The sequence below is a fragment of the Orussus abietinus genome, unplaced genomic scaffold (assembly GCF_000612105.2).
Source record: "Orussus abietinus isolate OABI.00-Male unplaced genomic scaffold, Oabi_2.0 scaffold39, whole genome shotgun sequence".
NCBI lineage: Eukaryota > Metazoa > Arthropoda > Insecta > Hymenoptera > Orussidae > Orussus > Orussus abietinus.
Genome location: NW_019394554.1, coordinates 800,788 through 828,674, shown reverse-complemented (window position 1 = coordinate 828,674; position 27,887 = coordinate 800,788). Strand labels below are relative to the sequence as shown.

At 49.7% G+C, this 27,887-nt stretch overlaps 1 protein-coding gene across 1 annotated transcript in view; it reads right to left on the bottom strand.

Annotated features, from left to right (window-relative positions):
• The window catches only part of LOC105697583 (glutamate receptor ionotropic, kainate 2), a 78,984-nt gene extending 51,947 nt beyond the window's left edge, over positions 1-27,037 (bottom strand). Inside the window, exons 1-2 of the mRNA XM_012421026.1 lie at positions 26,981-27,037; positions 17,370-17,587 (exon numbers count right to left, since the gene is read on the bottom strand). Of these exons, the coding sequence (XP_012276449.1) occupies positions 17,370-17,469 (100 nt within the window). The 5' untranslated portion in view covers positions 17,470-17,587; positions 26,981-27,037. The remainder of the gene's footprint in view (positions 1-17,369; positions 17,588-26,980) is intronic.
• Positions 27,038-27,887: the final 850 nt, after the last annotated feature.

The window sequence follows — 27,887 nt, the reverse complement described above, 5'->3', positions numbered from 1 at the left end:
CGTCTTAAGGGGTGAAAGGGGAGGGAACTTCCTGGAATGCGTTCAATGAGCTTCGAGAAGCTCGAGGAGATTGCTCGCATTTCCGCGACTCTCGCCGCTTTTTGGAAGAGGCTATTCGTCGAACTTAATGGGCCGATCGTATATCGATGATCGAAACCCTCCACCTCGAAAATAACCAACGAAAAATCCTCCTGACACTTTATAAAGAAATAGGTGCGAACGATTAAAATTCACGAGGGAACCGGCAATTACGGGATGGCACGTACTAGAGAAGAGCAAGTGCCATTGGAAAGCGATCAAATTTGAAATTAACACCGGCATTCGGAATTCCGAGCCGAGTCGTTTACGCTCTCTGCGATTATCCCATCGAAGGTCGATAAAGGGAGGGGGGGCGGCGAGGGAGGCTATATTCGATAAATCGAAGGAGGAAAATAAATTTTACTCCCCGCCGTAAGGACATTGGCCGCTGTAAAACGAAGACGTTTAATTCTCCCCAGAGCGATCGGGAATGAATTAAGGGGAGGCTTTCCGGGGTCGAAGGGAGTCGAATTTCTCCGGCTAATTCGCGTAATCTCAAAGGATTTCAATAATCGGGGGGGGGGGGGGGGGACGATCGGGCGCAGGGGGCTCGCAATTTCAATAATTAATCTTTTTCCCCCCTTTTCGAAAGTTCCTCTCTCGAGGTTATTCCGATCGGTCGATGCACGCGCAACGTATACACGGAGAAAACAAGTACCTCGATTTCTGGAGTTTTTTTTTTGTTGCCAACGGCGAATAGAAAGAGGTCCAAAGTTTGGCCACGAGGGAACCATTGAGTTCCGAAAGAAAGTCGGGAAATTCTCGAGTCCACGGGCGAGTCTAGAAAGAATTCCTGGGCGATTCCGATAGCCCTGCGCATTTCTGAGGTCGGGGAGTCAATTTTGACTGGCGTCCCTTCCGCGACGCCGACGAAAACGAAACTCTACGGAAACAGCTTTATCGCTCGAACTTTCCTACCGATAGCGCCGCGACGCGATAGATCCGATCCGAGTAACGACGACGCGGGAAAACTTTTCGGGGAGCTTTCAGGAATTTCCGGGACCCGCGTCCAAGTCTCGACGGGGGGCGAGACTTTTTCCCCCGATTTTATCTATCCACCGAAATCCACCTCGCCATTTTTGGCGACTTTTCAAATTACCACTCCACCCTTTAATTACTATTTTTTATTACGATAGCCCATGCCCGTAGGGCTTAAGGCGAAGGTCCCTTCTCTTCTCGTACTCGAATTCTCGAGCCCGGAGCTCCAGACTCGGCGTCGCGACGTTCACTCGATTTCCGCGAGCCATGGGATTCCTCTCGGTACGTAGGAATTCCCACGGCCGAGAAAATTCCTCGCGTCGATAGCGCCGTCTACCTGACCGGCGTCTCAATTCGAGCGACGCCTCGCAGGCGGCTGCGGATTGGAACCTCGCGATTTCGTCCCGCGACGGCGCCGCGACGCCTCCCCGCGGAATTACGAATGCGGCCCGTGACCGGCCTGCGATTTCGCGGCCATTACCCTGCCTCCGAGATATTCCGGGAATATCTTTTTCCTCTCCACCACAGGATATCTCGTAGAGTGCCTCGTATTATGCCGGAATTATTACCCCCCCCCCCCCCCCCAGGACTCGTGGCTTCCGCAATATCGGTTTCGCGCTTCCAAGTTTCGAGGAAAGCTCCTTCGAAGGCGGCGTCGCGGCGCCCCAGAGAAGCCGAAGGTACCGAGTCTCGCGCGCAACTTCGCAAACGCATATTCGCCTTATCCCCCGTGATTAAATTTCCCCCCCCGGGGAATATTAAACGCGATCATGTCCTCCCGAGGTGAGCTTTTTCTTCCCCGGGGAAGTTGCGGGGGATTATCGATAAGTATCGGGATATTATACGCGTCCATTATCCGATTGAAACCGCGCGGCGATTCCTTCCCGGGAGGGGAACTGCTGCTTTCGCAAAGCATTGTTCCCGAGTAATGTTGGAAGTGTTTTCCAAGTTTTATCGAATTTATCGTAGCTTTCGGGGGAATCATGAGCGCAGTTATGTCGGCGTTACGCACTGCATGTTCCGGTCCATCCAAGTTGGGGAAAGCTCATTCGTCTCGGCGACGGTCCCTCCAACTTCCCCGGGGTCCGCCGAAACTTCGCCGCTGTTTCACGGACCTTCGTCTTAATTATTCTCGAGGATGGGATAGTTGGGAGCGAGTTTCCGTCCGCAGGGTCCCGGGATCGATCCGCTAAAATTTCCGATCGACGAGTATTCCCCTCCCCCCTGCTGCTGGGTCGAAATAAAAATTCCGAAAAATTATTTACACGTCACTTTGCAATACGTAATAATATCCCAGGTCGGTTCGATGATCCTCGGACACGGTTACATCCCCGTCTACGTCAGGACGGGCCAATTCCGTCATAATCGTTCTCGCTGGCAGCCATCCTAATCCTGATTCCATCTGATCGAGAAACCGTATCGGTGGGGCTTAATCATCGACCCGGTGGGGCGTTTTCTGGGGCGTTTCCAATCTCGAAACCAAGAACCGATACCAGAATTTCCGCGGATCGTGTGCCGCACGGCCCTTCCGTACCTTGAAAGAAAGCGGCGAAATTGGAGGAGAAAGAGCCTCCTCGGAAGAGATTCTCTCCCCGATCCCGCGGAAAGGACTTCCGGCCTCGTTTCCGAGAGAACGCACTCGATAAATCTCGATTTACCGGAGGCGGCCGCGGAAACGCGAATTCCGCTTCCGGGATCCCTTCCCCGGCCAGTTCTTCAACCCCCTCTCCCTGTAATATTTCGTAATCGCATTACGTTTCTCCGTTCCCGCCTCAAAAGACCGCTGCATTTTTGAATGCTACGAGGCGATGCAACGCGACGCAAAATATTCCGCAAGGAAATCTTGCGGGCGTTGGCAAGTTGCGGAAAAGCAATTTTCACTTATGGAGGGTTCCTCGGATCGCGACGCACCCCGCTCGAGGGACTAAGGACTTTCCATCGAGGGGATGCATTTTTTTTATCCTCCTCAAAATCCGAAGGATAACGTTCCACTGCATTTTAACTGCGCTTCACTGTGCGTCCTTCCTGGATGCACCGCACGATGGCATTACCGCGTTACCGATTTGCCATAACGAGAATTAGGAGCTAGGAGGGTGCCATTGATAATCGATTCATCCGGTGCCGGAATCGCTCTGATCTCGTACGAGGGTTAGGGCATCGAGTTATTAGATCAATGCACCTTGTTAAAGGGCTAAATGCAGGATCGAAGGGCTAGACAATGTACATCCAGCACGTTGCAACGACCCTGTTGGTCGAATTCCAATGGTTCACATCGAGAGGGTGAATTTCCTCTTGCATAAATTTCCACCCCCTAGGATATCTCCTTCCAGACAGGAGTCTTCCAGGCGATGCACTTTTCTTCGTTCCAGAGACATGCCACGTGGTGCTGGCGATTGCTTCATCAGCTGAAACGTTTCTAGGGGTGTCTTTATTCCGAGGTGTCTCAGGGCATCGAGGTATTAAAGTAATCCAGCGCGTTACCAGTCTCGCAGATGTCCAACCAGGAGCTCGAACGCGGCGCTGCACATTCGGCCGGCCTGCTGCACTCTTCGGGTCAGTCGGGTTGCAATTTTCAAGCCAACTGCTGTGCGGCTCGGGACGACCGGCATTTACGTGGAGTATGCTTCGAGTTCGTTGCATTTCCACGAGAGCGTTTCGGTGGACACGAGGTGTACAGAGGGGAATGTTTCAACCCGTAGCACCCTTCATTTTTACCCCGGAGTGTGGTACTCCGGTTAAATGCATCGGAGCGTCCACCTTGCCGAGGCAGTTTTTTCTTTTTTCTCGCCTCCTCCTTTTATTTTTCCCCCCCTTTTTTTTGGAATAAACTTTACGCCACCAGCCGGTCTGTGTCCCCTTTCCGGGATTATGCCGGGCCGCTCTTCGACTGCAAAGTCGTTGTTTTTTTAAACGCGGAATCCGTCGATGGATATTTCCGATTTTTCGGCGGCCCTTTCTTTCCCGGCAGAAAGCAATTTTTTTTCTCTCGCTCTCTCTCCAATACTCGAAAACGTATCCCGCGCTCCGAATGAATTTTCTCACCGAACACCGGTGAAAAGGGAAGGAGGGAGGGAGTCGGGCGAACGGATGTAACGATAACCGTGAGATGCAAAAAAAAGAAGAAAAAAGGAAACAGACATTTTCGCCCCGAGCCCTTTAAAAAATATCGACGGACCGTCGTTATTCTTTTCGCGGCGCCGCCATCTCGCGCCTCGAGGAACGAAGAACCCTCTAAGCCCGATGGGTTATTAAATTTCATATTCTGATAAAGTGATATTTCATTCCAGGGTGTCGGCGCCTTTTCTCTCTTCCTCTCGTTTCACGGAGGAGCGGAGCCGGATGGAAGTTAACTGGAAACAAGTTAAAAGCAGGCCGACGATATACCGAACTTTTTTATGCCATCAGCGTATTACGAGATATCGCTCCAGCTTTTACGGGAGCGCATTAAAACGATGGCCATCGGTACCGCAGAAGGTATCACTGCGAGTGCAGCGGGCCTGCCAGGGTATGGTTTATTAAAACGTATAAATTGTTACGGCAATGAATAACTTTTGCGCTCCCTTCGGAATATCGTATTACGTCCGTTATTTCGATAGCTGGCAATACGGCGGGCGATAAAGCACCGTACACGTGTCGGAATTAGAAATCCTAACTCGAGTCCTTAAGGGGGTTGAGTTTTCCCTTTCCTTTCGTTAACCGTTTGAGTCCCAGGCAGCGCGATTGCGCTGTTCAGATTTTATTTCGAGAAAACCCAGCACATTTCGAGCGTTGTGGACAACTGACGGTGCGTCACCGATTGTCAAAGTCGCTCAGATTCACTGACCCAAGTACATTACACAGCTCCTTCTTTAAATCTCTTAACTTACAATATCGTGTGAGAGACGTGGTAAATCAATCGGGCCAAACGTGAACAAAACGTGTGAGAGACGTGGTATGTCAATCGGGCCAAATGTAAACAAACCGTATGAGTAGTTACGTTCAGCCAAACCGTGAAATGGGCCGATGTATGACCGACACTTCTGTTGTTTATGGCACGCGCTATTGGAATTTAAATCGTAACGCAAGGGTGTAAATAATACATCTTACAATTCAAGAAACGCTATCGCGCCGAGTGGGATCCATCGACATAAAATAAACAAAGCGCTATCGCGCTGTTTGGCTCTTCTCGTGCTCATTTAGAGAAAGCGCGGTTGCGCTGTTCGGGATTCTTCGACAGTGTTTTTTCAATACCTCTTTTGGTCGGTGATTCCCGTGCATCGGGGCCTTCGTATGTACGGAGGGATCCGATAATATGACAATAACCGAGGCAACGTGCCCTATTCGGACCGAGCCTCCTCCCTGGCGAAACCTTCAGGGTCGTTTCGCGAATCTTACCTTTGCCTCGAGTTACCTCCGGCTGTCCCCATCACGTCCCCCCGCTTTTCCATGAATATGAAATCAGCCGTCGAAGCGCCTTTCCGTTTCCGGGGAAGCGCGACTTACGGACGCATGAGCGGCGATCGATTCTCGAAATCATTTCGAATGTGTCGCGGGTACGAGGAGTTTCGCGAGTGGGGGGTGAAAATTAGAAGCGATCTCGAGGCGTTCGGGAAATTCGGAATCGCGACCGAGCTCGACACCCTCCATGGGAATCTTTAAGACGATAACGAGCGGGAGATACTCATTTAAGGGGCGATAGTAGCCGAGGGTTGAGATAACAGGGGAGGGTCGGGAGATATAACGACGCTTTCGCGCCTGTTTCACCTAAACGAGGCACTCCTTCGGGCAGTAATCCGATACTCCCGCCCGGAAAAGCGTCTTCGGGCAATCTCGGGTGGAAAAGGGGGGAAGACCTCCATTCCGACCGATCTTGGTCGAGGAAGAAAATCCGAGGGAGTAAAGGGTTGCGGAGCCTCTCCCTCTGCGGCCGCGAGTCGGCAGCTGCATCTGACTTTCATGAAAACTAATAAATATTTCCATCGGTTGCAGGTGCACCCCGGTGGCCGGGGTGTCGGCCGGCTTGACGCCGATGAAAACTCGGTCGTCGATCGATCACCGACCGGAGTCGATATTCGGTCGATGTATCGGACAATAGACCGAGTAAGTTGATCGCGGCCGGCTGCCTCATTGAGAATCCGCCGCATTATGCGATGTACCTGCAAACTAGCGGGACCGGTGCACCGATGAATAATGCATCGGCCTCGAGGGACCTTGCATTAATGTCCATCACGTGGGAAACTTACCAGGGGGGCTCGGAAACTTACCGGTCGAGACCGTCCTTAGGCGATTGCTCGCCGACTTCGCCGCTCTTTCCTAACGAGGGAAGGTCAGGGGAGGAATTTAACAAAGGTTTTCACGGGGTAGTATTTCCCTCGGAAATCGAGGAGTCGGGGAATTTTCCGGCTCTTCTAGTGCGCGTCCACGGGAATCTTTTCGGCGAGAAATTACAAGGGGTGGCTCTTCGTAGGAAGAAATCGCACCCCACGTTGCAACGCGTTCGAGAAATTAAGGTGAAGTGAAACACGTCGATTAACTTGATCAACGTCGATAAAAAAGATTTTTCTAAATGCCTACGTTGTCGACGTTCGTTTTTATATTGACAGCTGGGTCGAATTATATTGTGTATTGTACCAAATGGCATATTCCACCTGTCGTTTTCGTATAATAATTATAAAGAAATCGAAGTAAAACTCCAGAAATCCTCTGGATTCATGCTTTCTGGGGCCCTAATTGACTGCGGAGGGACCCCCTGCGCCATCCTTGATTTCCAGGTCAATTAAATTTTCACCCCGAGACCTCGTATTCCCATCGTTTTAGCATAGAAGCGCACACAACACTTTTTTTGCCTTTATCCCGTTCAAATGCGAGTTTATCGATTACCAGAGTGTTCTAAATTCTCGTAAAATTGTCCTGACCCTTTCGATTCTCATATCAGAGCCTTCGATAATTGTATACTGATCGAAATATGAGAGCTCGACGCCATTTTGGTTCTGGTCTGGACTGAGTTAACAAAATTTTTTGAAGAATCAAAATTTTTAATGTGTCAGGACAATTCTTAGACGATCAGAAGTGATGTGTCAAAGTTTCGGACAGTTTGGTCTAATACCCTTAAAAAAAAGTGTTGTATTCGAATCGACTGATTTGAAGGATGTTTCACTTCACCTTAACAAGCGCGGTTGATCTTATCGGGACGTTCGACGGGCCTCGTGAAGCTAATCACCGGATAATTATGGACTGTAATTATTTGCTTTATCGCCGTCGAGGAATCGATAATGGATTCACAGTGGTACAGGGATTCCCGAGAGCGTTCGGGCCCAGGGTTCCTCGTGGGCGGAAAATTCAAAGGTGCAAGGCTGAAATTTACATTACACGTCCCGGTGATTAGCGCGAAAATATTCTCGATACAGCGGAAGGACGAGCAGGGATTGGTCGATTTTAGGCCAAGTTTCGAATTCATGGTCAGCTCTCGAGTCCCGGTATGAATTCCAGCGAGGCACTTTGAATTTATTACGGAAAAATCTGAATTTCCTTGAGAGACCTCCCGGTATCGAGGGCGCACTTAAGAGGGGATCGAATTGTACCCTCTCCGAATAACTCATAGAAACGTCGCAACGAAGCGCGACTCCTTTTCCCTCGCTCCATACGTAATTCGCGGAGCACTAACATTAATTCCACTATCCAATTACCCTGTGGCGTCTCGAGCTTCTATTCTCAATACCATTTGCCTAAGACGGAACCATATTGAGTAGAAAATATCTCTCGGTAAATACCGGCACAAAAGTAGCTTCAGAGGTAGTCGTCGGTAAAGTAGAGCAATCGCGTAACGGGTTTATCGACCTACGAGGAGGATCTAGGGGAAACGCAGAAGCATTTTTTTTTTTTTCTATTTTTCGCGACCGACCCGTTCGCAGATCCGCTCGGCGAAATTATCCTCCTCGGGGAGTGTCCCCAGATTCGGCAGTCCTGGTCGCAAGGGGAGGATTCCAGCCTCCCGAAAATCGACCGAGCCGATCACGGTGCGGAGGTTCGACATCTCGAGGACCGTCAGCTTCGCGGACACTTGGCAAGGGCGAATCTCGGCTTCTGAATTTACCCGTAGAGTCCGGACACGCGTGGCGCTAATGTCCCAGGGGATCTCCATCGCAAGAATGGCACGGAGCAGTGTCCGTTAACCGCAGGAGGTTTGCCAGGACTCGACGGCCAGCGCCTCCAGGACCCTGGGGTCAATGCTCCAGTTGGTCGGCTGCTATCTGGCAAATGTCCAATCGCGCTCACCGGGCCGTCCTATACGTCCAGAAAATATTTACCGTCGACTCGAGCCCCGAAGATGGGTCTTGCCCAGTTTCGCCGTCCAGAAATGGCCCGAGACGACCTGTAGCTAAGAGTCCTCGCGCGACGTCGGATATCCCGGCCATAACTCGAGTTTTCGGGACCACGTCTTCAGGTAAGATCAGTCCCCGATACTCCAACCGAATCCCCGAAATCCAAAAATCCCGTCCAGATCTGGATTTTTAATGTTTTTTCTCCAGATTTATTCGCCGCTTCCGTCGGAGCCGAAACAACCAATCGGGCAAGATGTTTAGCCGGAAGGGGCGGTGCCGGTCCAGGGGGTAGGTGGATGAAGCCCTTGAGGGTAATCGCATTACCAGCCCTCGGGTATAGTTCTCATTACAGCCCAACGCCACTCCATCACCCCTGGGTGAAGCTCTGTCATTAAACCATGGATCCCGAGTCACCTGCGCGCGGCGCCCTTTACATGGCACGTTGCGCTCGTTACGGGAAAAGGAAAAAAAAAGAAAGAAAAAAAAAAAAACAGAAACTGCAGGCGATGTAACGACGCGCCTTTTTGCGGAACCGGTAATCACCGCGCCTCGCCTTGCAGGGCATATTACAGGATCTTCCCCCCCGGCGCGACGTTAACGTAATATCGGTAAACGGGGTAGGAGGACTTGCATAAACGATGTACCGAGCAGCCGCGATAGGATATAATCCCCGTCTTACACGTCGACGTTAAGCGACGACCCTCTGTTTATTGGGGGCATCGATTATCGAGGAGCTGAGCAGCATTTTCGGTCTATCGTGGTCAGGGTCTCCGTAGATCAAGGTGTCCCGGATTCGCCCCTTAAGGGCGCGGCCATCCAGAACTTGGGTAATGGATTCTTAACCTTGGAGGAGGCTCGTATAAGAGCCTCCCTCTCTTTGAGAGGGCGGCCGCTGCTCGATTAACCTCGGGCTACCCCGGGTTATATCCCGGAAGATCGGGATTACCCTGTAAACTCATCGAGAGGATTCCGAAGAGCCGTCGTAATTACGGAGGTTTCTCTACCTCGGGAAGCGGAGTTTCGCCGCGTCGACGACGACGAAAGGAATCTCGAGGTACGGGCTCTGACGGGTTAACCGATACCTCCGCGTTTCTTTCCGGCCTGCATCCGGAGAAAAGAACGCCGAAGGCCTTCCTACGAGTTCGCCGGTAAGCTCCGGCTCGTTTTTTGCCCGGCTGGAACGGCTCAACGGCTCCTTCGGTAATTAGAAATGGTCGCGTGACGACGGAATTAGGGGGAACCCTTTCAAATAGATTTTTCGGGGAGGTACCGGGTCGGGTTTTCTTGGGAACAATCCCCGACGTGGAGACCTCCCTCCGAGGTTACCTCGCGTCTCGTGGAGACACCTCGCCGGGAGGTGGGAAAATTTCATCGAGGATTTTTCGAAAGACCCGACACCGCGAGGGTATCATTTTCAGAGTTGGACTCGAGGTGGGAAAACGGGCCCGGAAGTCGGAAGTAGGCGAGTATCGAGATCGAGCTCGTTTCCGGCTCTTCCAGGGTCTCCTCCCCCGACTTCCGGAAGCCGAGCCAGATTCCACCGCTTCCGCGGAAGCGGCCCGGAAATAACGAGGTGGTCCAATCACGATCGATTATCGAGCCTGTCCTCTTCCGGAGAAAAAGGAGGAGATATCCCGGGAGCGAGGTCCCCGGGTCCCGGGGATTCTGCACACGTGCAGCAATAAAGTGACCGCCCCGAAGTGAGAAAAGTACTTGCGGGATATGACAAAGAGGGAAAAAGGAAGAGGGAGGATCGAGGGCTCGGGGAACGGCGGAGGGGACGCGCGTCCTGTCCGGGGGAGGGACGAAAGGGCAGGAAGGAGGATAGAGTGTCATACTCGGGTGAATTACGAGCTCCGATAACGCCGACAAATGTATTTATTCGTCTGGTGGTCCTTCGGGGGTTTCGCTTCCCGCGCCCCGGCCGAAGGAATTATCCGGGGAAGTGTCGGGAAAGGACGTGCGAATTGCGGGACTGCCGCTGCTGGGAATTTCTTTCCGCGCGAATGGCGATTAATCTCTCGCTCGTGATATGAAATTCGAGATTTGTCCCCGACTCCCGACCCCCGAGATCGCGAGTCGGTTTAATTCAATTGAAAGCAACTCTTCCTCTCTCCCCCTCTCTCTCGGTTAATTAGAATTCCCGACGATGCACTTTGCTACCATCCCGACTGATGGAGGGTACACCTACGGTACCCTCGACTGTTTGTACAATACCGCGAAATTCGATCAAATAATCGAAGCCCTTTCGGAGGGAATGCCTCCCGGGGTGGTTTTGAAAATTGGAAAAAAAAATTCACTCGCCGTTTTTCCCCAAGTCATTATCTAGATTCGATTTTTACCTCCGCTCGGAAGAAACTCTTCGGCGTTAGAAAACCGGAGCTGGTTCTCTCAAGGGAATGAAACGTCGGGTCGACGTCTCGTCTCGCCGGCGGCCTTTTGCTTTGCTCTTGACAGGGTGGCGTTGCGATTCAGGGGGTAGTTTGTCCCCTGAACACAAGGGGACGTTTTCTCGCGGTAAGTTCTGTCGGACCACTGCTCCTCGAGATGTTTCCAACGCCTTCTGCTTCGATCCTCGCTTTGCTCTCCTTTCGGGACCTTCTACCGCGGTTATAGAATTTCGCGATTAAACATGAATTTCCCATCGGGTGTCTGGACAAAGAAAAATGCCGCGGGCTAATCGGAAAGGCGAGATCGATTGATTACCGAAAAATTAAGTCGTCCTCCGATGTGTACTTCTAGCCCTGAGGAATTGGAATGGAATTTAAAAACCAGGCTTGGCCCAATGTTTTTCGAAGAACAATTCGAAGAGTTGTATGGGGAGTTTACGTCAGTGGGTCTGAATATTTATAAGAGGTCTGGCTTGACGGGAAAAAAAAATACTCGTTAAATACCTCCTCGAGGCGAGGGATCGACTAGGGAATTTTTTGAGGTCGGAGCGCGAACCTTCCTGGAAAACTGAAACAAATCTCGCACGACTCGTGGAAACCTTAAAAAACACAAGCGGGGCTAAAAGTATTATTCGCTGGTATAAAGAGACCCCCGGGGTATTCGTTACATTTTTCTTTTTCCTTCCGAAAATTCAATTATTCCTTTTTCTAGAATCTCTGCTCGCCGCCTTCTTTTGAGCACTTTAAAGAATTCAGTAAAGGGTTAATGCTATTTGCAAGTCGCGTCTCTGCAGAGGTAACACGAGAGGATTTAAAGAGAAGCCTCGGATCGATGGGTCGGCATATTAATCGATCAGCGTCAAAAATTGGCCGAGTGGGTCCTTTGGTAGGGGACAATCGGGGTGGCTATCGAGGGACGGAGACAGTCGGGGAGGCAAAGGAATCGCCTCGGTGTGAGATGGAATCGATAGGACATTCGATCCTTCGGAGGGGCCGAGGGTCTCCCACGAGGATTTAAACCAAACTCGGAGTTTGCAAAGACTATCCGATCCTAATCGATCTCTGATCCTAAACAAACCCGGCCGCGACCAAAAGGGAACACGAGCAAAGACGTCGAGAGTGAAACCGGAGGAAGAGTAACTTTCCTTGTAGTCGAGGCTTTTGATTTTCCGGATGCGGTAAAAGAGGGGTGGACGTCGTAGAATTTCATCCCTCCGATCGTCGAGCCCAACCGGAGCGAGGTCTCGGGGTGAAATTAATTTTTTTTTCTTTCTTTCCAACGCGATCGTGAAATTTTGTATCGAAAATGAACGCGTATTCGGAAGGTCGATATGCAGCGTCAATCGGCAAAACAAGGGTAGTTCGTGTCGGTTCGATGTTAAGGGATTATTCGCCACTTCGGTGAACGCGGTAAAACAAATTCCGATACCGCTACCTGACATTTTTCGGACACGTAATAATCCGCTTTTAGCCCTGTAACTTTAACCCTAGGAAATAACGGCGGGCAAATCCGAATGGCAGAGCATCCGGATTGCTCGCATTTTTTGGCCCTCCCACGGGAACCGGAAACCCATTTAAATCCAAATCTGCTCGGCTCGGTTCCGGGAATTCGCGTTTGGTTTTTTTCTCCGCCCCCGACGGTGATGCATTTTCTTCCCTCCACCCAGCCGACAAAGAGAGGAGTCGAACGGCCCGCGGTGTTTCGCCTTTTCGAAGGAGAACAACTCCCGCAATTAAATCGCTAAGTCAACGCGAGCGTTAACAAACCTAAAGGAAAATCAAGTGAGACTCGATGCTCTCCTCGACGGCGAGTGAAGCTACAATAATTATGTTTGTCGAAACTTCTCCCCCGAGAGGTCGATAAAGAGGAACTAGAGAAAAGCAGGAAAAATCGTCAACCTAAGGAGGTGTCGCGAGTCGGCAATTTTGCCGAGTCAACAAAAGTATCTCGACCGATAGAAACGACAAGTGAAACGAGTGACCGAAGTTCGATCCTTCGATTTAACTCGAGCGTTTCCATTTCAAGCCCCGGATAGCCGAGGGGGTTGAAAATCGGAAAAGATCGAGAACCCACCGAGGATACATCCGGGGGAGTGAAACTTATATTTGTCGAACCCTCGTGAATTTATTAAAAGCGTTGCCGGCTCGCCTCGCGACCCCCTTCCCTCCAGAAATCCCATAACCCGAGTATTTCGGAAAGAAGATGGAAAGATACGTCCAGAGTGTCCGTCGTAAAAAGTAGAAATTACATTTTTAAATTTCCTCCGACTAATTCACCTCGTGGACCTTTCTAGTTCTTCCCTTACCGGGTTAAAGAATCGAGGCGATTTCGGGGAATGTCCTCCACCTTCCTTGACGAAGTCCAGGACAGTGGTCATCCATTATCGACGCGAATAAGACATTCGGGGGAAGAATATTAATTGGGTCAACGGGAAATTCTCCCTCGTCCGTTGAGATCCTTTCTTTCCCCCGTTGAGTTATTAGGACTTCCTCTTTTATCCGCGGAACCATTAATGCGGTTCCCAACCGAGCGCCTCCACGTGGATAGGCCGTCGGAATGGCCTCGAAAAAATGAGTTCGAAAAAGAAGAAAAATAATAAGGATAAAATCAGCTCACCAGGAAATTTCGAAACGCGTGCCACGTGCCGCGACCTCCACGGTGTCTAATTCTCCCTATAAATTGGCTCGTTTTTCAGGACCCCCCGCAGGGATAGTCACCGAACAAAGGGGTTCAAGTTCGAAAGTATAGCCCGCGAGGCGCCGCGTCGTCGAATTTCCCCTCTTCCTCGTTCTTTTTCCTTGTAGCTCCCTCTCTGATCCTCTCTTTTCCTTTCGCAACCATTCCTCCCCCGCGGCCTCCTTCCCACTCGTTTTCACCTTCCTCTCTGGCGGGTCCACCTATCTCCGTCTCCTCCAGCTCCGGTGACATCCCCTGCTCTTTCCTCTCGTGGTCGTCGTAGGCACTCGAGCGAGCCACCCTTCCGTCCACGTGGCTCCAGCGGAAAGGAAGGCTGCCCATTGGAAGCGAAGGGCGGAAAAGCGCGGAGCTTCAGCCGGAAAAAGTGGGATGTGGACGTCCGCGGGAAGAGCGGCCACGTCGTGCCGGGAGTAAGAGCGTTTTCCTTTTTATTTAAACTTCCTTCTGCCGGCCTTTATCCGGTCATACACCGCCGGGATCAAAGGGGGTCGAGAAGGGAACTCGTCGGGCGTAAAAATCGGGAGAGAACCCCCTTTCAAAAAGGCCGCGCAAATGGCGCCCAAGAATCACCCCCCTTTTCGGACTCCACTCGAGCGCCGTAAGTTCACGAGGGGGTAGCTCGTTCCCCCATTGATTTTTATCGCGAGCTGTCCAACTTTTCGATTCGGTTTAGGTAAATCTCCATCCACGTGGATATCGGCGGCGTTATATCCGAGGAAAGTGTTGTTTAAACCTCGAACTTCGCGGCACGCGTTCAAAGTATCGACGAATCTCTCCCAGGCGAAGATACTACATGGATTGCCGGTATTTCACGGCCAACTTCGAAACGGCTGTTTCAGTTCCTACGAGGATTGGCGCCGATAAGATAGTTCCCCGGCATAATCCTATCAAACCTTTCCGGTGTCGCGTCATTTCGTCTATTACGGCGCTTATCGCGTTATCCCCGGCAAATTTCTGACAACTTCAGGGAAGGGCCTGGACCACGCTGGACGAAACTTTCTCGAATGACGGAACTTCCGGAGGGAATTCTGGGAAGTTTCGTGCCTTCGACTCGTCAAGGTGGAGAATGGGAATGGACTTGGCAATGTTCACCTCCGTCCACCTTTCTTTACCTACTCGAGAATTGAACGTTCTGGGAATTTACCCTCCACCCTTTTTTTTTTTTTTTTCGCCAGCACCTCGGGAGAATTATGTCTCCGATAAGAAGCCAGATCGTTATAATCGTATGAAACCTTTCCGACAGAGTCTCTCCCTTCGGGGCGATCACCCCGTCAAGCACCGAAAACTCGGAAAAGTTCAGATACAAGACGAGGGAGACTTTTAGAAACGGAACTCGGATAAGTCACCAGGATTCGAAGGTGCTCGAAATCCGGCCATTGAAAGGGAAATCTAGTATTTCAGAAAGGGGTATCAAGCGAAACGTTAAACAGGATCAAGACGGGATGTCTCGCGAGGATTCCTACGAGATAGACGTTCGGCGGAGACTGATTTCTCCTTCGATTTTCGCCCCCCCCCACGTAGGGGTAGTTCGCAGAGGGGATGGAATCGAAAGAGTAGCTCGCGGTTGAGATTCCTTCGCATTTATTTCCGCACGTCGGCGCCTCTTTCGGAACCCCTCTTCTCAGTCCCTCTGTTTGCCGAGGTTTGTCGCGATCTAGTATTATTTGCCGAGGGTTACCGCCGCAACGTGGGGTAATATTACTAGGGGTTTGCCCTAGGGGAATTGTCGCGACCAGCTATCACGTTAGATTAGCACCATCGGATGCGTTACGGCGGCTATCACCGGTTCCCTTTGAACTTTGATTTCCGAATTTGCAATCGATCATTTCCCACGACTCCTCTCCACACGTTCGTCAGGAATTTCAGAGAAGTCGAGGGAATTTCGGATGGCTTTGAGACAGCCGGTGAGAACGTCCACTCCAAGGATCCATTGACCCCGCCTTGGAGTCCTCATCGAAAAGGAGGAAAGGAAAAAAGGGTAGGGGAGGAGAAAATCTTTCGAGTAACGGAAACCAATGGCGGAGGAAGGAGTACCTCGCTTTTCGATGCTACTCGGTGATTTACCGAACGATGGATACGGACCATTAAATCCTGACTGAGTTTCCGCTGGACGGCCTTTTACTTTTCCTCTTGAAATTACCTTCCACTTCGCGATAAGTCGCTAAGGGAAGAATGCGCATTCACGGGCTAGGGTTGAAAACCGAAGCTCTTAAAGCTTCGTTCAAATCCCCCGTCATCTCCCGGTGATTCCGTTCCGCGCTTTCCCTTCCCTCGAAAAAAAAAAAGAAAAAAAAGTCCGACACTGATTTCGAATTACGTGACCGGGAAAATTTTTGTTTACCGAGCCATCGGTTCGCGAGTGACCAAACATTTAATTTACACGGAGAGGATAATTCGATTACAACCTCGTTTAAAATTTAAAGCCTGGCCCCGGAGTGCTATTTTGTCTAAAAACGTTGCCGAATAATTTTGTTCAGAGGTAACAGCAGCGACGAAAAAATTACAGCCAAAATTTATCGCAGGCGGATGGTGCATTTTCATTTTCTGGGTTCAACAAAATAATCAGATAAAGGTGGAGGACTAATTCGTCACGGTGACAAATTTTCCCGCGAGCAATGAACACTGCTCGTTATCAGTGCTAGTAATGTAATAATTATTTTACAGAGGTACCTGCCAAATTTCCCAGTTCCTGTATCAGCACTTCATTTTCCGCAGGAGCAGTTAACCAAATAACCCTTATTGGCAAAGTCCTCAATATCGGCTAAATTATTGCCGTTAATAAATCGTGAAATTTGTTACTAATATGTTACCGTTTGACGAGCCGAATCTGCCGTGAGTGATCAACATTTATTTGATACGTAGTTAATGCTCATTTGCGAGAATAATTTCGCGCATCGGGCTCCAGACAATTGTTCTTACAAATTTAGTGCGGATTATTCCATTTCCACGGGAGGAGCGTTGTTGACGTTTCCGCCGTTCCCTTTTCAATTGAATCCCTCGAGGTCGGCGCGATTTTCTTTGCGCCAGTAAATAAAGTTCTCCGCGAAAAACGACACAGAGGCGGCGATTTGTCAAGATAAACTTTTCAATGAGTCTCGCCTCCCATCGTCGCTTACCGCGTGCAACAATTTCTCCTAATTTACGAGGGTGGTCGCATTTTCCTCCTCTGGTCCCACTTCCTCTCCATCCCCGAGAAATTTCCGGGATTTCCCCCAACCGAGTAACTTTTAAGAAAAGATGCCATTTGAATTGTATAGCACCGAGTTGGGCGGCTTGATGAATCGCCTTTCCATTATTTACAATACATTCCCTCCCTTGGATATCGAAGATGCAATGTTAATTGGCACATCGATTTAACAACCGACGTTAATCAATATACATTTCACCGAGGTCATCCTCCATTTCGTCATTTTATATATTTTCCTCTAAAACGTCAAAGTTACAGCATGGTTTTCAGAGTGGAAGCTAATAAACAAATTAACAGGGGGGGGGCTCGAATTGATATCTTATCGCGCATGGGCGCGCAACGCGTCGAAATTGCATTTCGCAATTTGGTCGCCGGTTCGGGCAGTAAGAGGATTTGTCAAAAGCGAGGGAAGACGAGAGAGTAATAGAATGTTACACAAATGGGGGCAGACAAAGTGGAGGAGTGGATTTTCGATGGTAACGAATACCAAGGTATATCGATATTTCACCAAGCCGGGCCATTCCCGAACCGCCGGCCATTGTTGCATTTATTCGGCGGTTGAGCTCCACCAAATAAACGCCAACCTATTCTCGATGGAGATCGAGTTCTTCGTTGATATAGATTAATGCCTTGGAATTTCCTAGCCCCGCTCTCGGCTCTTTCCCGTCCTACTCTTTTCGCGAAATTTGTACCAAAAAAAAAAACTATTTCGTCAATTTTAGAAAGGTCCGACTTACCGATCTTGACGACTGGAGGAAGGGCATCTACGGTCAGTGTCAGCTGGACCAATTGGAGGACAAACACGGAGGCTATCAGGCAGCCCAGGCCTCCCTTCATAGCTCATCTCGAAATCCCAGTCCTGAACCCGTTCTTCCGGCACACACTCGGTTACACGCGTCCCCGCACAGGTGCAACCCTTCTCAGGGTCCACGTGGCACCCTGGCCCGACATCCACCTGAAAAGTCACGAACACGTTTCCTTCAAGCACATTTCGCCTTCAGCGAAGAGGAAAAGAAGCTCCTTAGCAAACAAGACTCTTTTTCCCGCGAGGAGAAGACGCACCTAATGCGGCGGAGGCAACCCATGGAAGTAATTTTTAGGGCCTTCTTTAAAAAGGTTACAGGACTTTACGAGGCTTCTTAAGAGAAAAAAAAAAGAAGTCCAACTTTACGAGGTGTAACATCGGCGAGATTTTACGACCCGGCTGAACTTTTGCGGCGGAAAATGAGTCGCGAATGGAGAACGGAGAACAGGTGCTCGGTACGCGTACCCGCGGACGAGGTGGGCGCGATTAGATTTTCCCCTTAGAATTTCGCGGATTCCTTTGCCATCACAAAAGACGATGAAACATTGGGAGCGAAGTGGTCACTCTCGGGGAAAAGTCGAGGGGCTCGCAGATCGTGTAATTAAAGGCGGAGGAAATTCGTCGCAACGACCGCCCCGGCCGCGTGAAAGAGAGTTAATATCTCAATTGAATTTACGTAGCTAATTAAACGCCAAGGAAATAGAGGAATTCATTGGGCGAGGTGTCGTTTCTAGCAGAGAGGCATTTTCAAAAGAACTCGACGAATGGCGGAGGCGCCTCCCGACGCATTTCCGCCGGATGAAAAGTGCCTCGGAGGAAGGTGAAAATTGCATCCCTCGAAATCGAGTCGACATTACGAGTAGACGGAATTTCTGTATTCTAAGCAGCACGTCTACGAGCCTCTCCGACTTTATTACGGTAGAGTGGAAAGGCGGAAATGACGTACGGAATTCTAGGTTAGGGTACCTCCGGTATTTACTTCCTATTATTAATTCAAAGATCATCGACGAGTGTCCACGTAGGGGAAGAGAGGGGCGAACGAGGAACCATGGAAGGAGCATATTCCGGGGTATAGGAATTTACTGCGTTATATCATAAAAAGTACTTCGCGTGCATAAGAAAGTAGGGAAGCCCATCGTGGAGAACGACGTTCGTATAAGCGACAGCTTCCGAGATTTATGGGGCACGGCCCTTCTTCCGGCATGACCTCCCTTTTCGGAAGTGGACGGATAAAGTGTCTCCCGGAATTACTCCAGAGGCAGTATTTCCCGCAATGTCGAGAGTCGAAAAATCCGTTACGTCGTACATTTCGACCCTATCGCCGTGGAAAATGATTTCCTCCCGTGAGGAAGACGCTCCGTCACGAGGAGGTTCCCTCGGGTACATAAGAAATCGGGCAAAGTTCGTTGCGGAGGACAGCGTTCGCATAAGCGACTCTTCCCTAGATTTACGGTCGAGACCAGACCTTCCTGAAATTTCTCCTCCTTTTTCGAAAATAGACAGGTAAAACACTGGCCGCGAGTTCTGCCAGGTAAGTTCTTCGCGCCTTCCCTTCCGCAAGCATCATGAATTAATGAAGCCCGGGTCGACGAAATTCCCACGGTATTTTTAAATTCCCATTCCGCGATCGCAAGAAGTAACCTCCCTCCAGAGCGAAGTAGTAGAACGTGGTTTCCCGCAAAATCCGAATTTCTGCGGAGCGATCGCATTAATTCGGTGACAGCTAAATAACCGCTCGCCCTTTCTCGATATTTACGGAAGTGGTCCCTCGGGTCTTTTAGGTCTTCCTTTCTCCTTCGTAGATGGGTAGATATAACATCCCCATCGAACTCTCCCCTAGTCTCCTCGCGTTAGTCCCCCAACAGGAATATGCATTTATGGCGGCTTTCTTTGCTTATCCAAAATGCGCGTCCACCCGCTCGGCGGGCGTAAAAAGGGGCGAGGAAAAAGTGCCGAAAGTAGAGGGACGACATTCAGGGTCGCGTTCTCGGTAAAGCCTCGACGTCGTCGGCGGGAAAAAGTATCGGGAGGAGGGAAGGGGATGGTACTCGTAAAAATTTATGAGGGCGGCAGTGAAGTTTCAATTTGGTAGCGTGCGGCGAATTCACCGCGCCTTGAAAAAGCATCATCAGGGACGCCATCGACTTTTCCGGGAACGCTTCTTCTTTCGATTCCTCCTTTATAGTTTATAGTTGGGGAGTCGGGCTTACGGGTTACCGCTTTCTGATTGTAGCCGTGACGTTACCCGTGGCCGGAATTTTCGGAAAAATATTTCACTCGTCGACCGAGTCGACATTTGTCGCCAGAGCGTGTCGTAAACTCCTGTCGTATCGTCCCGAGGTTGAATAATGTCGCCCACGTTCGGTGTTTGTCACGATACGAGTCCTTTTTTATAAGGAAGTGGTCGTAACATCCTACGTCACGATCCGTCATTGAGCGGAATCTCGAGTTAGAGCCTGGGGGAGTCTAACGCTGAGGAGAAAATCTATCCCCGATTTTTCAGACACCTCCCGCGCAGAAAAAAAAAAACATCCTCATTCAAATAAATCAACCCGTTTTACAGAGGACCGTGTCGGGATTTATTACAACCAAGGAGAATTTACTTCTAGCAAGAAGATCCTCCCGATGCAAAAAAACTTTTACTGGCCTGCAATAAATTGCAGCATTGTCCTCGATCGAGGGGGATTGATTTATCCGTACTCCGAGGATTTACGTTCATAAATTTTAAGAATTCCCGAGAAACTCGCCGTCCATGCTGGCGATACAAATCCGAGGCTCGGCTTTTTTATATCGAATTTATATTCGACTTTTTTTTTCCATTTCCGCGGTGGATTCCTTTTTGGCAACTGCTCGGCAAAGCGTCTGGCGAGAACTCTGGACAAAGTTGTCCCTGGTCCCCCCCTCACTTTCTTTGTTCGGTGCTCTACACTTTCTCTAGTTCCGCGGTTCTTTTTCCGAGTTAGAGACTCGGAAGGAGAGAGAAGGGGTCGGCAGGAAAAGAAAAGAATCGAGAGCGGATCGACTCCAGGGGTAACTCGTAAACATAGGGCGCGGGCGTACACTCTTAAAAATCGTCCGCGTTCAGCAGGTGTCTCTAGGGGTAGGGGTCACCAGGTGACGACTTCCCTTGGAGCACGGTTTATTCCACGACCTCGTCACGAGGGGAAGACCGACCTCTAGCTCCGAAATTTTCTCGCGAAGGGGGACTCGTCCCGGGAAATTGGGAGGGCCCCCGAGGGTGAGTTTTCCTAACGACTCGAACCGGGTAGCTAAAGAAATATTCCGGCGGAAAGTCGCGAGGGGGACAAAAAATCCTCTCCGAATCCGTAATCTCCTCCGTTCTTCAAAGCTAGCCGGGGGGAAATAAGGAAGATCGAGGTGGGCGATTTACAAGGCGCGAATCTGGGCGGCCAAGGGAAACGGATACAGAGTCGGTGACAAATCAATGGCGAGTACAGGGGAGGCTGCGGCAATACAGACTAGCTGGCGTCTCCTCGGACCTGTTTTCTTTGCCTCCCTGCCCCTTCCAGAAACGACTCAGGGTTGGATTTCCGCATTTATCCTCGCCATCTTGCCCTGACGTTCGTTCGCCGCGCCCCGCGTTACAATAGGGCAGCCCTTTTCGTTCTCTCCATTCGTAGGAGAATACCTCGAATTAGTGAAACCGCCAGAGAGATTCCCGAGTATTTTTCTTCCTAATGGAATTTCCGCGATGCGAAACGGCAAGTTCTTTCGAGATCCTTGCCATAAGTAGCGCCGATTGTATCAAGGGCTCCTGCGAGTTCGGAGTGATCGTCCCGCCAATGCGCTCCGCTTTCTGGTAATGGCTTTTATATTCCATCTTGAGAGGCATTCGTTTCCGACAATTCCCGTAATAGTTTCCACCCCTCTCATTTGGAATAATTCATTGAAATAACGAGTACTTTGAGGGCATTTAGTCGGGTCCCTCTCGCGGTCCAGATCGCGGCTCTCTTTTCGTATAAAAACGGGGCTGGAGAAATGCATCTCCACCGGGCCGATGGATCTCCCCTTTCAATTCAGCCAGTGAAAGAACGTTCAATTCCGGGGAACTCCCAAGGTGAATTACATTCGTTAATATCTCAGGGAGTGGCAGGCAGGAGGGGGCTCCCAAAGCGGATGAGTCGAATAACGAAGAAAAGGGAAGAAGGCAAAGGGAACGGCATTTCATTTGCATCTCGAGAGCGCCGCTGTCACGGTGGACGTTCGCGCCGATAAATTTTCGGTTTAATCGCTCCCACCTAACGATAACGCGCGTCCCTTTATTTCTATCCCGATTTTAAGGAGATTTTTCCCTGCAGTACGCATTCCGAGGATTTCGGCGTCCAAGGAATAAATCCATCCCTCCCGAGGAAAACATAAACCCTTTCGATTTCGCGGCGATTAATTTAACGAAGCGACTAATTCCGGCATTAAATCGGAAAGGTTTAATATCCACGATGTTTAACTCGTGGTCTCAGGTCGCTCAAAGATCTGGATATTAAACCCCGTTGGATTCGAGGACCCCCTGGCGCCCTTGTCCGCATCTCAATATCCACAGGAAAATACATCTCGCCAAGAGTTAACCGAGAGACTCGAAGGACGTAGGAGAAAAGGAGGAGCGAAAGAGGAAGTTTCATTTCCATTAGGAGAACGATGTCGTTACGGTCGACGTTTACGTAAACGTGGACTTAATCGCGCACGGCGATGCCAAAGATGATAGGAGTCGCGTTACTCTTATCGGGATTTCAGGATGGACTCGGCGATCTCATGTTGGTCATGGCCCCTCCACCGTGGAGAGCGTTTCCGTCGCATTTTCCTCGAGTAGGCGGGGTTCAGGGGAATGCACTTTAGTCAATCAAATGGGGCCCCCCATCCGAGCGTTTAATTTCGAGGGGGCGAATCGGGCTCCTTCATATTTCCAGGAGAATATCTCGGCAGGAGGGGCGGAGGTCCGAAAGACGAGGAGCTGACGGGTCCCGAGGAAAAGAGGGAAACGAAGAGAACCGGAAGAGGGCGTTCCATTTCCACTGCGAGGACGCCTCGGTCGACGTTCGCGGGAATAAATCGTCGGCTTAATCGGCCCCGCCGTCCCTAATGATAATTCGCGTCACTTTATTTCGCGATCGCGACTTCAGGAAGGACTTAATCGTCCCGGCGCAGTAGGCGCCCTCGGAAATATTTTTATCGGGTGGCCCGATAGGGTGGCGTCGCTCCTTTTGATTTACGGCCGGCCGGGAGCATCTTCGGGATGGAAAATGGCCATTCGGGGGAAAAATTCGAGGCTCGAAATTGGGTCGTTCCTCGCGCTCTCCTCCGCACCTTGGGGTCGGTCTTCGGATCGTTCGACTGCATTATATCGCGGATTGTGTCGTGACCAGAATCGTAACAAGTGTCCGGACACCCCCCGTTTATTTATTCGGCCGGTTCACTTATTTCACCGGGTAAAAAGTGAATTATCGTTGCGCCTGGAGGGCGCTTCACCGGCCTCCGCGGAGGGCCATCTTTCATTTGGTCCAGCCACTCGAGGATCGCTCTCTCTCTTTTTTTTTTTTTTTTTTCGACAGGCGCCCGTGTACCTTCGAGTATGTGACACTCGCAGACGGAATTTTCAAATTGCCCCTCGTCCGTCTCGTTTGTTTAACCGTCCGCATAGCCGGGGCTCGTTTCCGTGAGACCCATTAGCGGCGAGGCCGCCCGAGAATTTAAGGAGTTCTTTGCGAGGTTTATGTGTCCGGAAAAGCTCTTGACGGGGACGTAATCGCGTCAACGCGAATTTTCATTCGGGCCGAGACTCTGGATGGCTCTCCTCGTTATCGCCTTCGCCGAGATGGATGGGATCCGGAAGCGAAATTTCCAGAATGGAATATTTCACTTGTTGATCCCTCGGGGGGGAGGATCGGCGGAAATAATTTAAGAGGTTTCCCTCCCGGAGTGTATATTTAAAATCCGTATCCGACTGCGCGGGTCAGTGGCTCGAAAACTTAACGGAGTTGGCCCGATAAGGGGAATCTCTACCAGGCGGAAATACGCCGCTGAAAAATCATTTTCACCTCGATCCGGTATTTGGAAACATCTTTCTGGGTCTTTGAAAATGACTGGGCGTCTCGGTGGATCCAACAGCAAGGTGAGAATGTTTTTTTTCTTTTTTTTTTTCAGCCCGTTGCCACGGGATACCGCAGCACTTCTACAACGGGTCTGAAAAGCGTCCTCATATCGACATAACCAAACGGACGCAAAATTTCCATTGGAGATTCTCAGCTGGAAAATTGCGGGAAATGTAGGATGCAAGAGCGCAAGGGCGGCGGATTCGTAATTCGTTTCGCATTCATTCCAAATTTCCCGCTTAAAGTACCACCGAACGTTCTCGCCAAGGGAGCGCTCTTTACGCTTCCGCGTTTCCGCCCTTCCGTGGAAATTTGCAAGTGAACTGCCACGATTTTCTGAAACTTCGGTTCCTCGAGTTCCCTCGCGACCCTTCCCCTTGCTTCATTTATTTTCCAGTATTTCCGCCGGGATAGAAAATGTCTCCCCTCGAAGAGTCTACATATTTCTCTCGATAACGACTTAGGACAACGGCCATATTTCCTCCAGTAGTGAACAATTTTTTCATACAAAAATTTATATAAGTACCTCAAAATATGTAGTAATTGATACTGTACAGTGTATTTTAAAATTTTAAAAAAATAAAAAACAAATTAACCGTCTTTAAGGATCGTCCGAGCAAATTCTATTTTCTAACGAAAGGGTACTTAATATCGATTACCCCGAGTCGGAAAATTCGTAGATTATGAAGGGACTATCAAGAAGGAAAATGACGGTTTCCGTCATTTTCACCTCGACGAGCATTTTTCAGGGTCCCCTCCCATTCCTTCTAAAGTATCTCCGCGGGGTTTTTGTCGAAACGCGTCGGCGAGTTATCGGGATCATCCGTGGGTCATATCGGCACCCTCCACCGATTCGCTTTTATGAGTTTCGCTGGGTGTCCGCCTAAGTTTCTTTGCTCGAAAATTGGCGAGGCCCCCCTTTTCCGTAGCGCCTAGGGATACAAATACGCCGGCGGTTCAATGGCTTTCCGGATTATGCGACTCGGACGAGGAACGATCGACACGTTCTGGCACAGTTGGACGCGCCGAAGCTTCCGAGCTTCCGGCGAGTGTCGCGTAAATTTATTCCCGTCCAGTCCAATGACTCTTCCCGATCCCCGAAATCGAGCGATCATATCGATTTTTATCCCCAGGGCCGAGAAGTTAAATCTCACGGCCTCGTAACTCCGACGCCAGGGCGGATTACGGATTACTAGTGTCGATCGTCGCCGATATGTGGATTCTGACCGAGATCGAAGCGAATTAATCATCCCGAAGGACGTAAAGCTGGCCGAGCTTTCTCGATTCCTCGTCCTCCATCGAAAGAACCTGCCTTGTAATTCCCGGCAGGAAAAAAAACCACGAATCGCTCGCTTGATTTATTATGTAAAGCTTAGAAAATAGATTGAAGAAAAAAATAATAAATAAAATTCGTCTCCACCCAACGGGCAACGTTCATCGTCGTTAACGTCGGTGCGTTGATCTTCGTTACTGGGGGGGAAATTAATTGCCGCTACTGTCAGGAGTCCGTTTTTTAATCGTGATATACTCGAGGAATAATTACATTTCGACCGTTCGGGGGTATGTCGCAGAGGTAAGCGTGATCAGCTTGAATAACATCAGAAAAACTACTGCAACGATCCTCGAACAGTGATTAAAAAAAAAATGCTGAACCACAACGCATGTCTATTCCCACGGTTAATCTTTACTCCGGCCTGTAATCCATTATATAGCCGCGTGTATGAAAATAAAAAAGAATATTTGCTCGCGAGTGACATCCAATATTTTTGTTGTTCTCCTGGCGAAGCTGTAGAAATTTGAGCACGCGTTACGAACAGTGAACAACTATATTTCTGTTAGCTGAACGGTGGAATAGTGTTACGCCAGGATGGTCGATTGTTGCCATCGCTGTTCCCGTTGCCAGTGTTGCATATCCCGGACCATCAACGCTTTGCATTGAATTTTTTGAAACGTTGACCGCGTCTCTCCTTGGGATTCGTCGCGACTATCTGAGGCAATTACGGAAGGAAGTTATTCCCGGGTAACGACGAGGAAGACGTCGAATATATCTGGGCAGTTGTTCTCGGGTTTCGGGGCTCGGACGTGAGTTATAAAACGCGACTATAGGTGAGGTTATGGTCACGATACGGAGCAACGAGTTAGAGGCTGCAGGCCAGACATAACCTCAAAACTCGCGGGTCGCAGTCAGTTCGGAGGACGTCGCGGCGCATTTACGATAGGGGTGGCCTTAAATTCCCGGCGAAATACCGCGACGGAAAAGTAAATTCCTCCGGGGGAATTTTTTCTACCCGACTCGAGGAAAGATTCACCGCATCTCGGCATTTATTTATAACATTGGCCCGGTTGTTTCTCCGGTTGCCTCGGCGTTCGGCACATAGCGCGACCGTGTAATTGAATACAACGTAATCGTCGCGCCGGTTCGTGCCTCGAGGTATGCTCCCGGAATTTCGTGGCTTGAGGAAGTTCCTGGGGTTAGGGGTTTATTAATTTAGACAGCGTTAGAGGTGGATACTCTCTCGGAGATATTTCGGGGGAGCCGTAGGGGATGTTTCGCGTTACACGGGGCGTTAAAAATCTAACGCTCGATTTGATGTTCCGCTGTAAGAGGGGACGATCTTTTATGCTCTCAAAAATTGTGCGATAATTCTTCCCGATTGTAATGGCCGTGCGGGGATTATTTACAGTGCACGGAACTTGACAACACCGAGTAGCTGAGGAGGACTTTGAGTTTACGTTTCATAAATGGTCTGTTTATGTCGTTGGTTCCAATAATCAAAGACGTTCGCACGGTTACGAGTTCATCGAAAATATTCCTCGGTACGGGAATGACCTCACTCCCCCATTGAGAAAATTATTAGTTCTCTTTTTAACCGCACCGAACTCGTAGCGAATCACGAAAATGAGAAAGAGTAAGATATGAGCCCCCTCGCGCATGCGCGGGCACACGCGTAGCATGGAACTATGTTAATCACTATATAAACCACCCATCCAATTATCCTTCATTACCGCGAAAGCCCGCACGTACATCCCCTCGAGTGTCCGAATAATCAGCAAATAACGTATCATAAACCACGGTTGACAGATGTTATTTTAAACAATATCTACTTTTCTAACACGTATGTCCCAATGTTGAAGAATCCACGATTATCGTTTACTCACTCGTACACTAAAACGCTTCGGATTAATAACCACCACGGTATTTTATTTTCTACAGTTATCACTGAACTTCACGTTACCTGAACTGAACACGCGGTGTGTATATATATACATATACGTGTGCGATATATATATCTAATCACTGCTCGGAAATTCGAAATTAAATTTATTTCGATCGGAAAATTTAATTACATTTGTAAAATGAAAGCCATTAAAAAATGTAGGCGATTATATATCTTGTAGTAGGACGAATTTTCCAGTGGGGACACATTGGGGTACTCACCTCGATCCTCGATGGAAACACGGATCCTCCCCTGGCAGCGGCTGGCGCGCGACTGGCCGCTGCGGCTCGTTGCCGGAAGGCGCCACCCGGCCGGACCAGGAGCGTGCTTTCTTCACTGCGCGCCGCGGCCGACCACGTGCGAGCATCCCTCCTGCGCCTGCGCGCCACGTGTTGTCTCGCCGACTCGAATCCTCGACATGGACGAGTAAGGATACATAGGATGGTAACATGTACTTCCTCTTATTTCTTTTCTTATTTGTACCGGTATATTTCGGAGTTAAAATTTAATTCGCCATATAATTTCCGAAACTTTCTTCCTCTCTCCGATCAAGTGCTATGGAAAAATTCAATCATTGACATAGATTTTCGGTGTTTTCGGTAGTCGCGTATATGATCTACTTGTAGACGATATCCAGGCGAACGACTCAATTTCAGGAGTTGAAAGCACCCTCGGAAGAGAGCCCGGTAAAGTACCGTTGTTCCTGGCCGAGACCGAGTCACATCGGACTGCAGAAAATGACAAAGGAAACACTCCTCCGGATTCTGGAGGGATCTTAAGCCGAAAGAGATTGCCATTTCCGATGAGAAATGCGATTATCGGTTCTGCATGTACTGGGGAGACTCGAGAGACTTCCTCCTAAAAGTTTCGCGATATTTACTGCCGTCTACTTCTCGATACTAACGATGCTATCGCGTTCCGGAAAGCTGGGAGTGTAATAAAACGATCTCTTTTCATTTTATAAAGACACTGTAGGTTAGAGTTCGGCCAGCAGAAAGGGTGCAGGGAACAAAGATCGTAAATCGATCGAAAGGGCGTATTAGGAGCGCGTAGAAATAATTCCGGGAAAAATACTTGCGATCCATGCTTCCGAACGGTAATCGATAGAAAGGAGCAGGCCGGGGCAAA